Source organism: Natator depressus, chromosome 11, assembly GCF_965152275.1.
Source record: "Natator depressus isolate rNatDep1 chromosome 11, rNatDep2.hap1, whole genome shotgun sequence".
In the NCBI taxonomy this organism is placed as follows: Eukaryota; Metazoa; Chordata; order Testudines; family Cheloniidae; genus Natator; species Natator depressus.
In genome coordinates this window covers 11,449,961-11,463,312 of record NC_134244.1, presented here as the reverse complement: position 1 = coordinate 11,463,312, position 13,352 = coordinate 11,449,961, and the positions used below count along the sequence as shown (strand labels likewise).

At 41.8% G+C, this 13,352-nt stretch overlaps 1 protein-coding gene across 5 annotated transcripts in view; it reads left to right on the top strand.

Moving 5' to 3' along the window:
- The window catches only part of MYLK (myosin light chain kinase), a 320,305-nt gene that overhangs the window by 268,392 nt on the left and 38,561 nt on the right, over nt 1–13,352 (top strand). For all 5 annotated transcript variants that reach the window (XM_074967150.1, XM_074967152.1, XM_074967151.1 and 2 more), the window contains one exon: nt 9,861–10,163. In XM_074967150.1, coding sequence (XP_074823251.1) covers nt 9,861–10,163 — 303 coding nt within the window. The remainder of the gene's footprint in view (nt 1–9,860; nt 10,164–13,352) is intronic.

Sequence of the window (13,352 nt, the reverse complement as noted above, 5' to 3'; positions counted from 1 at the left end):
GAACAGGATTGCTGCTTAAGAACTCCCTATAGCCCTATAATCTACTGGTGCACAATGAGACATATCTACTTGTTTTGGCTCAGTGTAACCCTTGGATCAAGTAGCAGAACAACTTCCATTTTCTGCTCCAGAAGTTAAAAAGGGATATGTTGCCTTGGAAATGCCTGGAATGGCATTTGTTTAATGTGGACTCTGTAAATTTGAGCCACTTTGGGAAACCAACTAGATTGAGATAGCACAGAATTTTTTTTGTGGGTGTTTCCTGAATCGGCTGTACTTATGCCACCTATAAGGGGTTGAGGCTGGGGGTCTCTTGGCCTGACGAGAAGGCTAGAAAGTCTGTTTCCTCATCGGGAAGAATTACAAGTTAAACAGCTCACATAAGATTTCACTGAAAAGTTAGAACATAACTCTAAGTTAGACTTATAAATAACAGTGGTTTAAAGACCAACTGGTTTCACACTATGCTCTTCTCTGCACTGCAAGTGAAATAATTTAATGGGTTAATTAAAGATTATTCCACAGTGTGTTTCAAAACCTGTCTACTAAAAAGTCTGAGAATTTGTCAGAGGAAGAGGTGCTGCTGAATCCAGTTTGGGAGGGAAAGGAAATCTAAGTTAAATGTAGTTTGGTATTGTTCTAGCAGAGGTTGTTATAGGTCATGTAGGGCCAGATTGTAACCGTACAATCTACTCTGAGTAAGGGGTGGTATGTAGCTATATTGCTGCAGGAGCGGAGAACAGATTGGGACTCAAAATGACACACTTCCTCCCCTGGTCCCATGTTGCTCTGAAGAAGGAATAAGTTACCACTCCCCCTTTCATGGAGCAGGTTACTCCCCTTTGTGTGCCCAAACCATTACCCTTGGCTGGTGATTGGAGTGGTGCGGGAAGGAGCCAGTGCTCTTTCTATTCCTTTCCATCCCCTTCCTATCCACCCACTTACTACTAAGTGTGGAGTATCTAGTGACTAGCTTCTCTCTTTCCTGTTAGCTGGAGTCACGATCTGAGCAGGGCTAGGCGGTGTCAAGGAAGGGCTGTGACAATCCAGCACATAATTATTTTTATACAGCAAACTCTTGTTTGGGGAGTTGTTTTCATGATATAGTTAATAAAGATTGGACGGCCCCTAGTTTCTTGAAATTGAGGACAGGGAAGATTGGAAAACAATTCCAATGGAGAGCAGTTTTGAAAACTGTTAGGGTTGATCTACAAACTGCTGGGAGAGTGTCCTGCAGCCCAGGTCGACGGAGCTGTGTTACCGGGGCTTGCGTTAGTGTGCTAAAAATAGCTCAGGCTCTGAAACCCACCTCCCTCCCTAGGCTTCAGAGCCCTAGCTCCAGCCTGCACCTGAACGTCAAAGCAACATCGACACAGCTATGTTTAGCATGCTAGCGCAAGCTCCGCTAACACAGGTCTGCCGACCTGGGTTGTAAGCCTCACTGCCAGCTGCTGTGCAGACATACCCTTAGAGCCCAGCACCAGCTACCGGGACGTGTGTGCTTCTCTAAGCACACTGGAAAATGCATATCGCACAAAATGCGTATCACACATTTTTCTGCCCTAGGAGACCACCTGTTTTGCCTCTGTGGTAGAGCTGGCCTGGGATCAATAGCTCTACCTACTATGGGCTGCTTTAGACTATGGATGCCAGCTCCAGCTATAGAGTTAGAGCAAGTTGGTTTTTGTGCCTGTAGTGATCATTCAACTCTTGTGGATTAAGGGTCAAATTTTCAACAGTGATTTAGGCACTTAAGAAACAAAGTCAAATTGAACATCAATGGGACTTAGGAGCCAAAGTGCCTAAGTGACTTCAGAAAATGCGACGTGGGCTCAAAAGTCACTTAGGTGCTTTAAAAATGTTACCTGAAATCTACCTTCCCAATAACCAGCTCTACAGGGTGGTGATGGAATCAGCTGGTCAGGAAATGTTCAACTCATTGTTGATATGTCAGAAAATGAAGATTTGTCAAACCTGAAACTTTTTGCAAAAATTTTTGGTTTTGAGGACATTTTTGTTGGGGCGGTTTCTCAGATCCGGGCACAATGAGACTAGAATCCTAGGATAACCAGTAGCCTGGTGGTTAGGGCACTCATATGGAATGTGGGAAACCCAGGTTTATGTCCTTGCTCTGAATCAGGCAGAGTGAGTGCTCTTATCCCTGGGATATAGAGTCTCTCTCTGTGGTTCTATTAATATTCACTTAGTTTTACAAAGTGGAACAGCTCCAACAGGAAAGATTGACTCTGTAGTCCAGCTCACTCACCTGGGATGTGGGGAATGGGGGCCAGGTTGCAGTTCCTCCTCCAAATTAGGGACTTGAATCTGGGGTCTCCCTCATTCCAGGTGAGTGCCCAAACCACTAGGTTGTTGAGTATTCTGGCATGGGGCTTTCAGGGGGTTTTGTTGGGTTGTTTGTTTCCAAAAAATTTCGAAAGGTCTAGTTTTCATTCCAGTGCAGAATGAAAATAAATGTTGAAACCTTGAACTTTTTTACAAAATGGAATTCTTGTTTTCTGGTCAGCTCTAGTGACATTTCACCCCCACAAGGATAACAGTGAAAGTGATGTGATGCATTTGCTCCAAAAATGGCCCAGGGTCATGAATCTTTTGATGTATCTTACCTGATTTTCAAAGTTGGAACAATTCTCAAAAGTGTGTGAGTTTCATGTGTGTTCAGGTTTTGTTGCAAACATTTTGGACAGGTCTAGTGACATTATCTGTTAGTGCCTGGACCTCTAAACCAATGCACGGACAGCTAGCACAATAAGCTTCAATGGAAAACCAAAGAGAAATCATATACATATTATACCTTTTAACTGTTTCATTTGAGTTCAGGATCGTATGTCTATCAGTTTCTGCAAATGCATGTTAACTGGCCTTGGGGAGAGAAACACATTCACCTTTATTTGTGTAAACTACTGTAGCAAAGCTTAAGTGTGTTGGGGACGGCTACTCAGGGGAGATCCATTTTGAACAAGTCTGTTTTCTTGGAAGTACATTCATATGTAAGTAAACACAAACAGCAGCATATTTCTGGGTACCCTTTTCACTTAGTTCTAATTCTGTTTCCAGATCACAGTTGTGGAGGGAAAAGGAAATAGTAAATTACGGTACAATGGGAACCTGTTTGAGGTCTTCAACAAGAGAAGTCTTATGTTCTGCATGTTTGTGTATGCAAAGGCTTGAATATCACATAAAAATGAAGTATTGGTTTGAAGTTAGCCTGCCCCAGGGACATTATTGGTGTATTAAACACTAAAATTGGAGGGCAATATAGAAGTATGCTTGACCTTCCCTCCCCATTCCAAAACACTAGGTTCTTCCTCTGGAAGCTGGTAATCATGCTAGGGGAGATTTCAGTATTCCTGAAGGGAATGTGTTTTGGCAAAGTGCTTTAGCCTCCAATGCAGACAGATGAATACAGGATAACCTAAATCCCTATGGAATAAACTGGTGAGAAACAAAAAAGACAAATGGAGGGAGCATCTGCAAATTCTCTTCATAGTCAGGGCTAAACTATGTCATGCAGTCTGTAGTAGAGAGTAATTTTTGTAGGTACGGTAAAATGAATCACTGAATAGTTAGCAGAGCTACCCAGATAATGTCATGTGACTATACCCAAAAAATGCTTAGATTAGATTAGATCATCTGTTTTATGTAGCACAGGCGAATTAGATCTGCAGTGCATGTCCTGTAGTAGACATCGGGCGGTATTGTGCTCCCTCTCTATTCATGGGTTAAAGGAAATTCTTCTTGAATCATTTTGTTTTTATTTGGGTTTTCTCCTGGTGGGAACAATTATCAGCGGGATGGAGCATTCTCAAGGCAATCAGATTTAGGATTAGTCTAAATTTGTCTACTAATTTGCTTCACAGCCAAGCCCTTTTGACAAGGAATGTTTGTCTTATCTCTGGCTCTTGCATGTTTTGTCCTGAGTTTTGTGAGCTACGCAGTCCAAGAGGATTGCAGCTGTCTGTTCAAGTCTTGATTGGAGAGGTCACTAAGGTAGCTGTGTCCTGACCCATTGATGTTTTTGGAGATCGTCTCCAGAGCCTCGACTTGGCTGTGGAAGCAGGTTGAGAGCCAAGTGCAGAGTGCAGTAGTGATGTACTCATGGCAGCCCATCCCATTGAAGAGGCAGGCTGCCACGTTCCACAGAATTAGAGCCTCTATGTTGTTTCCAACTACAGTGCAAGATACTGAATTATAGTTTCCCACTCTAGAGGTGGATCACTGTGGCCAGTTCCTCCCCTTGCAGAAGGGGGCAAAGTCTCATAGCAAGCTTAAAGGTGGAAGAAAGCATTTTTTGTCACTTTTTGTCCATACTTAGTCTTGTGTCCAACATAACCCCATGGCTTCACGCAACTTTGACGAACCATGGTAAATGCCTCTGAAAGGGCAGAAAGTTCTTCAAAGTGATTTCCCTTTGCTTATCTCAGTTTGGTTTGAACCAGCTGTTCTTTATCCAGGTGCTGGTCTCTTGTAGGCACTGGAACATCTTTGTGATGAAGGTGTTTATGAGAAATACAGCGGGGAGTCACTAGCATTTGTTGGCAGCAGAGTCCATGGTGTCTCAGCACCTTTCCACAAAATCTCAGGTGGATTTTGAAGAGGAGAGAGGGTAGATCTCTGTGGTATTGCCAGACACAATGATTTGTAGTGAAAAGAAGCAGCTAGGTAACACCACTCTTGGAGTTTTGTGTTTGGACCCATGTACTCTATCAATGTCATACCCTGTGCTGTGTTGTATAATGTTGCTGATAGGGTGAGTGATAGGAGCATTGAGATCTGTCCTCTATCCATTGCTATGAGGAGGTTGTCCAGTAGTGCTAATAAGATGGAGAAGAAGGATGGTCTCGTACTTAAGCCACTGGAGTGGGACTCAGGAGGTCTGGATTCAAGGTCTTTCTGTCTGAAGCTGGACAAGTCACTTTATCTCTCTCTGCCTCTCTCAACCCCCTTGGTTCCCCATCTGTAAATTGGGGATGATAATAGTTCCTTTCTCACTCCCTTTGTCTGTCTTATTTATTTAGATAGTAAACTCTTCTGAGTAGGGCTTGGCCATTACTGTGTGTTTGTGCAGTGCCTAGCCCAAAGGGGTCCTGATCTCTGGTGATAACTATAGGTATTACCATAATAGAAATAATAAATTATAATAATACCATCAGTGCCTTGGAAAAAGTACCCTGAAATGGCAGATTGGACCTGTAAAGAGTCCCACTGCAGATTCTTGTTTACATGAACGCAGTTTTACACCTGTCTAGCAGTATAAAGAGGTCTAAAAGTGGATGTAAATTGAATTTTTGCCCTCTTTAAGGCCCCTTTATGCTACCAGAGGATCAGGCCCTGAATCTTTAACAATGAAGAAGGGCAATAAGCCATTCTGGAGGTTAAGGTCAAAATTGCATCTGGTTTCTGATATTTTGGGGTTTAATTAGAGGTCTGCTGTATAATGATGACTCCTAGTGGAATGGTGTTTTAAGTGTTGCCAAGAAATGAGTACAGATAACCTAAATTATGAAGTCTCTTTATCTTCTTGCTAGAGACTCTCGTGGTGAGTGCATCTGAAAATTCTTTATCCCCATTAAAAGTTATAACCCTTTACATTCCATTTTGAGGAAAACTCTTTTTTTTATTGGTGAACTCAAAATTATAAAAATCAAAAAAGTAAAAGGTGCTTTATAAGTTAAACCAGTCAAAGCACAAAAGTAATGAGTATTCAACGAAGAGAAAATTGTCCCTGTTTCAATCAAAGAACTGAATATTTAGCACTAATACGGAACTAATATAATTTGATCAAACTATCCATTTTTCCTTTACACTGTCATCCCTCTGCAGCACTAGGGGATGTCACAGATCTGGCTGGGTGCCTCTTTCCAGCCACCCACAAGACTGATGTGAGGGGAATCAAAGCCTTTGAATCCCTGGATACACAGGTGTTTTACGCTTCCAGAACCTGAATGGAATCCAGCCAGTGCCTGAATCTTGGGGGTCCCTAAGCACACTCTCTGGGTGCAGAACTTCTGTCTCGCACCTTCTTCTGAGAGCTGAAACCCACTGTCCAGCTGCCTGGCTCCCCTGGGCACAGTGCTAAGCCTTCAGATTCCCTCATACTTAAACACTTCCTCTCCCAGAACTCCACTATGAAGGTTTCACTTTCCCTGGAGGCATGCAATATTTATGAAGCTCACAGTCAGACACTGTTCCCAGAGACTAGCACATTATTGCTCTTTTACTTAATTATATAAAGCACAGGAGTGTACTTCTCATCAGAAAACACTAAACCCATGTCCCTGCCTTAGTTTCCTTGTCACTCCAGGGCATTCTTTGGGCTGGGGTCAGAGCCCCTTGGATTGTCCAGAGTCGTCGTCCTTCAGTGTATGACATGTGAGCTGCAAAATGGAGCCTTCTTCCTCCTTGGTCAGCTTTGCCCTTGACCAACCTAACCCTTTCCCTTGGGAGTTCTTGGGGCCATATAGGCTCAGGAGCAGGCAGTGTCCCTGCCTGATGCAGAACCCTACATGCTGGGTTGTTCAGTATTGCCAACCCCAAGTGTTCAAAAATCATGAGTAAGGCTCACCAAAAATCACGAGAGTGGCTCTAAAATCATGAGATTATGTAAAAACAATAAATTTGGTGTTCTTTTTATTTACCGTCCACTTTTTGAGCCTTTAGGGTACCCTGGGATCACATTTTGAAGCTTTCTCCACAGCCACAAGGGCTAGAAAGTTACTTTTTTTCTTTAAGAATGAAGGCTGAAATCATCATATATCCACTTGACTCTAGGAGCTGGGGCTTTAAGGAAAACAATAATTATCATGAGACTCATGACAAAATTGTGAGAGCTGGCAACACTGGTTGCTTCTCTCTCTTTTTGAGCTAGAGACAAAAATAGCCAAAGTCGTTCCCCTCTGCCCCCATTCCTGTGTGGTGAGAGAGACAAGTTTTCAAGCGTACAGAGAGCTCTTCTTCTCTTTCTCACCCACCTTGTCTCTCTAATATCTTGGGACCAACACAGCTACAACAATGCTGCATGTAAATGGTGGTGTCCATTACCTGTCAAGTTACTGTAAACTGTGTAATTTACCCACGGGTAAGTGGGTGTACATTGGTGTAATTTATACTCTGAGGGGAGCAGAATGGTGGTGGCAGTTTACAGAGAGAAAGCAACCCACAGAAACAAGCAAGGTAAAGTATTTGTGATTGTCCCTTTGGTCCAGTATTGCCGTGGTTGACTTAGGCATAGTTCTGTGATATCTTTAAAAAAAAAAAAGTTATAGTGGTTATGTAACAGTTGCGTGAGAGCCGTGAGCTTGGGTTGGGAGCTGTAAAATGTGGAATCGAAAGGAAGAAATAGAGGGGGAAGAGTGTGTTTTACCTTGCATCATCTTGTACCCTGATGCTGAATGAGGGGTCTTGAAGTTAAGGCACTGGCTTAGGACTCAGTAGATAGAGGGTCAATTTTTCTCTCTGCCACTGACCTCTTGTGTGAACTTAGACAAGTGACTCTGTGCCTACGTTTCCCACCTATAAAATGGGAATGATGATCCCCCGCTTTGACCGTCTTGTCTATTTAGATTATAAGATCTACAGGGTGGGGGCAGTGTCTTACTATGTGTTTATACAGCACCTCACGCATACTCACCTGTTGTACCAATGTATATCTTACATAGACATCTGCATCGCCACAGAATGTCTTTTTCCACCTATTCCTTTTCACCTCCCACAGCACTTATTCTCTTTTCCTGATGTTACCAATCAACCTGTGGCCATTAGTTCATCCAGATCATCATCATCATTATCTTGTAGATTTTGCTTTTAAGAGCAGTCCTGAGAGGATTACTCCAGCACAAGATATTCTGCATTCTTTCAGGTTTTCTGAAGAATTTATCATAATTCTTTTTAATAAGCAATTTTAAAACAAAAGTGTCAGCATCTTTCTGCCTCAGAAAAGCATTTATCTACTTAACTTCTGAGTTAACCATTACATTTAATTTTGAAAGAGACAGGAAAAATGAGAGGCTTCTATGTGTCATTAACCAGAGCAGCACCCAAATGGCACATAGAATCGTAGGACTGGAAGGGAGGTCATCTAGTGCAGGCCCCTGCACTTGCGGCAGGACTAAGTATTATCTAGACCATCCTTGACAGGTGTTTGTCTAACCCACTCTTAAAGAGCTCCAATGATGGAGATTCCAGAACCTCCCTAGGCAATTTATTCCAGTGCTAAACCACCCTGACAGTTACAAAGTTATTCCTAATGACCAACCTAAATCGCCTTTGCTGCAATTTAAGCCCATTGCTTCTTATCCTATCCTCAGAGGTTAACAAGAACAATTTTTCTTCCTCCTCCTTGTAACAACCTTTTATTTACTTGAAAACTGCTATCATGTCCCCTCTCAGTCTTCTCTTCTCCAGACTAAGAAAACACAGTTTTTTTCAATCTTCCCTCATAGGTCATGTTTTCTAGACCTTTCATCATTTTTGTTCTTCTTCTCTGGACTTTCTCCAATTCATCCACATCTTTCCTGAAATGTGGCACCCAGAACTGGACACAATACTCCAGTTGAGGCCTAATCAGCATGGAGTAAAGTGGAAGAATTATTTCTCGTGTCTTGCTTACAACGCTCCTTCTAATACATCCCAGAATGATGTTTCCTTTTTTTGCAACAGTGTTACACTGTTGACTCATATTTAGTTTGTGATCCACTATGAACCCCAGATCCCTTTCCACAGTACTCCTTCCTAGGCAAAAAGAAAAGGAGTACTTGTGGCATCTTAGAGACTAACTTCCTAGGCAGTCATTTCCCATTTTGTAGGTGTGCAACCGATTGCTCCTTTAGGAGTACTTTGCATTTATCCTTACTGAATTTCATCCTATTTACTTCAGACCATTTCTCCAGTTTGTCCAAATCATTTTGAATTTTAATCCTATCGTCCAAAGCCATCATGCAGGCTTTATTTATGCAACTAAGAGCTGAAAGAGTGAGCCCCTAATTGAGAAACAGTTGCTCCATGCTTAAGGTTGAAGTTTAAAAAGCCTATTATATAAGCCTGTTTGCACACATCATATCCCAACCCATGGTAGAATTTTTTCAGGGAAGTTTTTTAAAAAATCAGAAGAGGATATTTAAACTCTGCATGTTGAAAAAAAATCTCTGTTGTTGAAACTTTCCAATTTTTCGTTACTGGTGGGGGATGCTACTCATAGGCCTGATTCAATGTCCATTGAAATGAAAGGGAGGCTTTCTACTGAGTTCAGTGTACGTTGAATCAAGCCTCAGTGCTTCTTTGTAGCTTAGCCTACAAATCTAGGCAGGAAGGATGGTCTTGTGATTAGGGTGCTAGACTGGAACTCAAGAGACCCTAGTTCAATTCCCTCCTCTGTTATAGACTTCTTGTGTGACCCTGGGCAGGTTAATTATTCCCTCTGTGTCCAGTTCCCCATCCTTAAAACTTCTCACAATGCCACTCTGAGATAAAATCATAATTCTTTTTACTTGCCTTCTGGTTTTTGAGCCTTTTAGGTACACACGTTTTCAAGTTTTTTGTCTGCAACCATATAAACTTGCTTCTTTAGTAGCATGACTCCAGGAGCAGGAGCTTTAAGGAAGCACAAAACATTATGAGACTGTCAATAAAATTGTGAGAGTTACCAACACTAATTTTAATAAACAATCTATCAAATGTATAGCATAGACCTAACTAGCTGTAACAATTACAAAACAAAAGAGATCAAAATTGAGGATGAGTGGACTCTGTGGATCAGGTGGGGAAATAACAGTTAATGAGGGAGTAGGTAGCAGAATTAATTTGTTTGATCTAATGTATTTTTGCATGTGTGTCCCCATTTGCAGATAAACCTGATCCCCCAGCCGGAAAACCCTGTGCCTCGGACATACAAAGTTCTTCCCTCACTCTCTCTTGGTATGGCTCTTCTTACGATGGCGGAAGCGCTGTGCAGTCCTACACTGTGGAAACCTGGAACTCAGTGGATAACAAATGGACAGATCTTACTACTTGCCGTAGCACTTCTTACAATGTCAAGTCCCTGCTGGCTGACCGGGAGTACAAATTCCGGGTGCGAGCTGCTAACGTGTATGGCATAAGTGAGCCCAGCCAAGAATCAGAACTGGTAAAAGTAGGAGAGAAACAAGAAGGTTAGTCCTGACTGAGAAAAATGATTAAACTCTATTAGATAATGGCCCAGGATTTTTCAAGGTAGGTACAGCCAATTGCCAATATACATTTGCATACTGGTGATTTATGAGTGTCAATTCCTGAAATATATGACTGCTCATGCTTGATGTGAGGCATTTTTATGCTTCCATTGAATATCTGAGCAGATCAATTTTTGTGTCTTCCTAACTTGGAAAATCTGGGCCAGTATTTTTCTGTCTGTTTTATGAATGTAATGAATTGTGTGTCAACTGCATTTGTTTATGTATGTTTATCTATATTTGTTAACAAAAAGAAAAGGAGTACTTGTGGCACCTAGAGACTAACCAATTTATTAGTCTCTAAGGTGCCACAAGTACTCCTTTTCTTTTTGCGAATACAGACTAACACGGCTGTTACTCTGAAACCATTTGTTAACAAGTTTCGGTAGCTCAGGATACTTGTAGTGAGATATGGAAGGTTTCACCCAAGAGTTATCGGTTCAGATTTAATTCTGTTTGAGAATGCTGGTTAGTGACTTTTGGAAAATGAATCGGTGGCCTCTGTCTACTTTGTAATGGAAACATCACCAAAAACATCACCACAATTAACACCAGCTGGTACATTTGTTGGCGGCCTCAGTGGAGAAGCTAAGGGCAAGGAAGCTAAATTAACCTCTCATACCTAGAGACTTCAGATCCAAAGCATGTTACTGAGTCAGCATGGGAGATTTTGTGCCACAGTTGCCCATGAGGTGCCTGATCAGCAGCCAGAAGACTTCAGTCTCCAGCGCTGTGCTGTCAAACTGGCACCTTATATGAATAGCCAATTTTTTAAAGAATTTTTGTGCCAGTTACCATTCCGGAATATTTTACTCCTGTTTTATGTGCTCTTGGGGATATTTTCCGCCACCATTCAACTTTTTTCCCTTGACCCTTTATCAGCGGAGAAGTTTCAAAGAGAAGAACTTAAGCATCCTGAAACTTACACTGAACAAGAGCCATATGTTCAAAAAACAGAAAAACTCAGAAACAAGCATTGTATGCACACACATAGTGTAGAATATGGAGGACCTCTTTTAGGTGCTTGCAGGGCACTGAAAAGTCCAGAATTGGAAAATAAAGGAGAACAAGTTATTTTTCCATATTTCCTACTGCCTGTTTTTGGGGGTTGGATTATGTGTTTCACCTCTCTCTTCCTGTTTTGAAGTACATTATATATGCAGTGCTTTGTGTTCTTACCTGGTTCAAATAAAGTCATAGAGAGTTTGTAATATTATCTTTTAGTGACAGATGGGGTCAAAATAACAGCACAGTGGTGCAGCACTGTAAGACCTTCCACAGCTTTTAGTCAAATATTTCCATGCAGAAGTAATTTGTTCTCTTGCTTGAGCAGCTACATTGGTGCTATATGCATGTATTTACTTTCTCTCATTATTTAAAAGAAAATCTGAAAGGTTGATATAAATCAAGGATCAATTTTCTCTCCAAGGGAAGAATGTAGTAAGAGTGACCATAAATTTGTGTAAAAGCTGGACAGTGCTGGCTGTTGATAACAAAAATTCCCTGTGTTGGAATGCCTCCTCTCTTTGCTTGCTGGAAGAACACACTTAGGTTTGGAAACTGTCAGACTGTTCCTTTGCTTTTGCACTTCCAAAAGCTATCACTGGTTGTGATGGGTGGAAACAACATATTTTTTTTAATTGAAGAGAGAAGATTTTGTTATGTCTTTACAATCCCTAGCACAATGGGGCTGGAGCACCTAGGAAGTACTGCAATACAAATAACAAATGATAACCATAAGATGGGTTGAGAAAAGAACCCACTGTACAAAGGTAACTCCTTGTATCAGGGAGACAGTGTAGTTTAGTGATTTCAGCAGGAGACTGGAAGCCAGGACTCTAGGGTTCTGTTTGTGACACTACAACTGACTTGGACAATTTACTTAAGGCCTAATTTTCAGTAATATTGAACCCAAACAATTCCAATGGAAGTCAGTGGGAAATGCAGGTGTTCAACACACCTGAAAATCAGGACTTTTTAAGTTCTCACCGCTGTAAATTCCTGGCCAAGTAACTAAGGCTATACCTTCATTGCCCAAAAAGATGTGTGTTGGAGGTTTACATGAGATGATTAACATTCATTAGTTATCTCACTGTAGAATACTACAGGAGACAAGATACTGATAGTTTTTACTGCATTGTAACTAGGGTGTGGCAAATACTATACCATCCACCTAGTTGATCTTGCCTGGATGTGTTCCGGTAAAAACTACAGAGCCTTGTTTCCACTAGGATTTTAGAGTGAGATGGCTAATGCACATTAATAATCTCACTGTAAAAACACAGCTTTTTGGGTGTGAAGACATAGCTTTAGCCTCAGTTTGCCCATCTCTAAAAAGAGGCATAATGCCTGCCTCCCAGAGATGTTGAGGTCCCATGGTGTTGGTGAAGCACTTGGAGATCCTCCAATGGAAAGTGCTTTAGCAGTGCAAAGTATTATTATTATGAGAGTGAAATGAGCAGGTTGCCATATGTTCACCATTAGTCCAGATTCAACATTGCTAAAGTAATGTAATAAGTCATAAAGAAGCAAAGTATGCATGGCCAGCTTTGATGTTCAGTTGGTAACACTGGTTTCCAGCTGAGGAAGACATTAGTTTAGCTTCACTGAGTTCAACCATGGGGGAGATGTACCTTTTTACTAATTTAGGACTTCCACCCGTGGACCACAAGGCTCCCAGTCCAAGTCTTTGATGCAGTGATGTGCATGTTGCGTACACAGCAAGTCTAGCCTTGGGACATTTGGCAGACACAGTTATTGGCAAAGAGGACGGGATCTGCTCCTTCATGCAGCCCTTAAAAGGGGAGGAAAATGTGACCTGCTCAATGTAATTGTGATTTCCATAGCAGAAAATCTGAGCACAGCTCCCACAGAGTGGGGGAGGGCAATCTTCCCTTCTTGCTTCCCTGCTACAGTGGCAGAGTGCAGACCAGTCTGTCTCTGCTGCAGGTATGTAAATATCACAAACACAGCAGGGAGAGGGGGTGATGGGGTTTCTGTTGATTGGCTAAGTCCACTCAACTTGTCTGGCTACCAGTTTGCAGACTCATCACCATCTATTGGGTGTTGAGGGGGTCAAATTCATCTCTATTGTCACATAAAGATGTCTATGTAACATAACTGTATAAT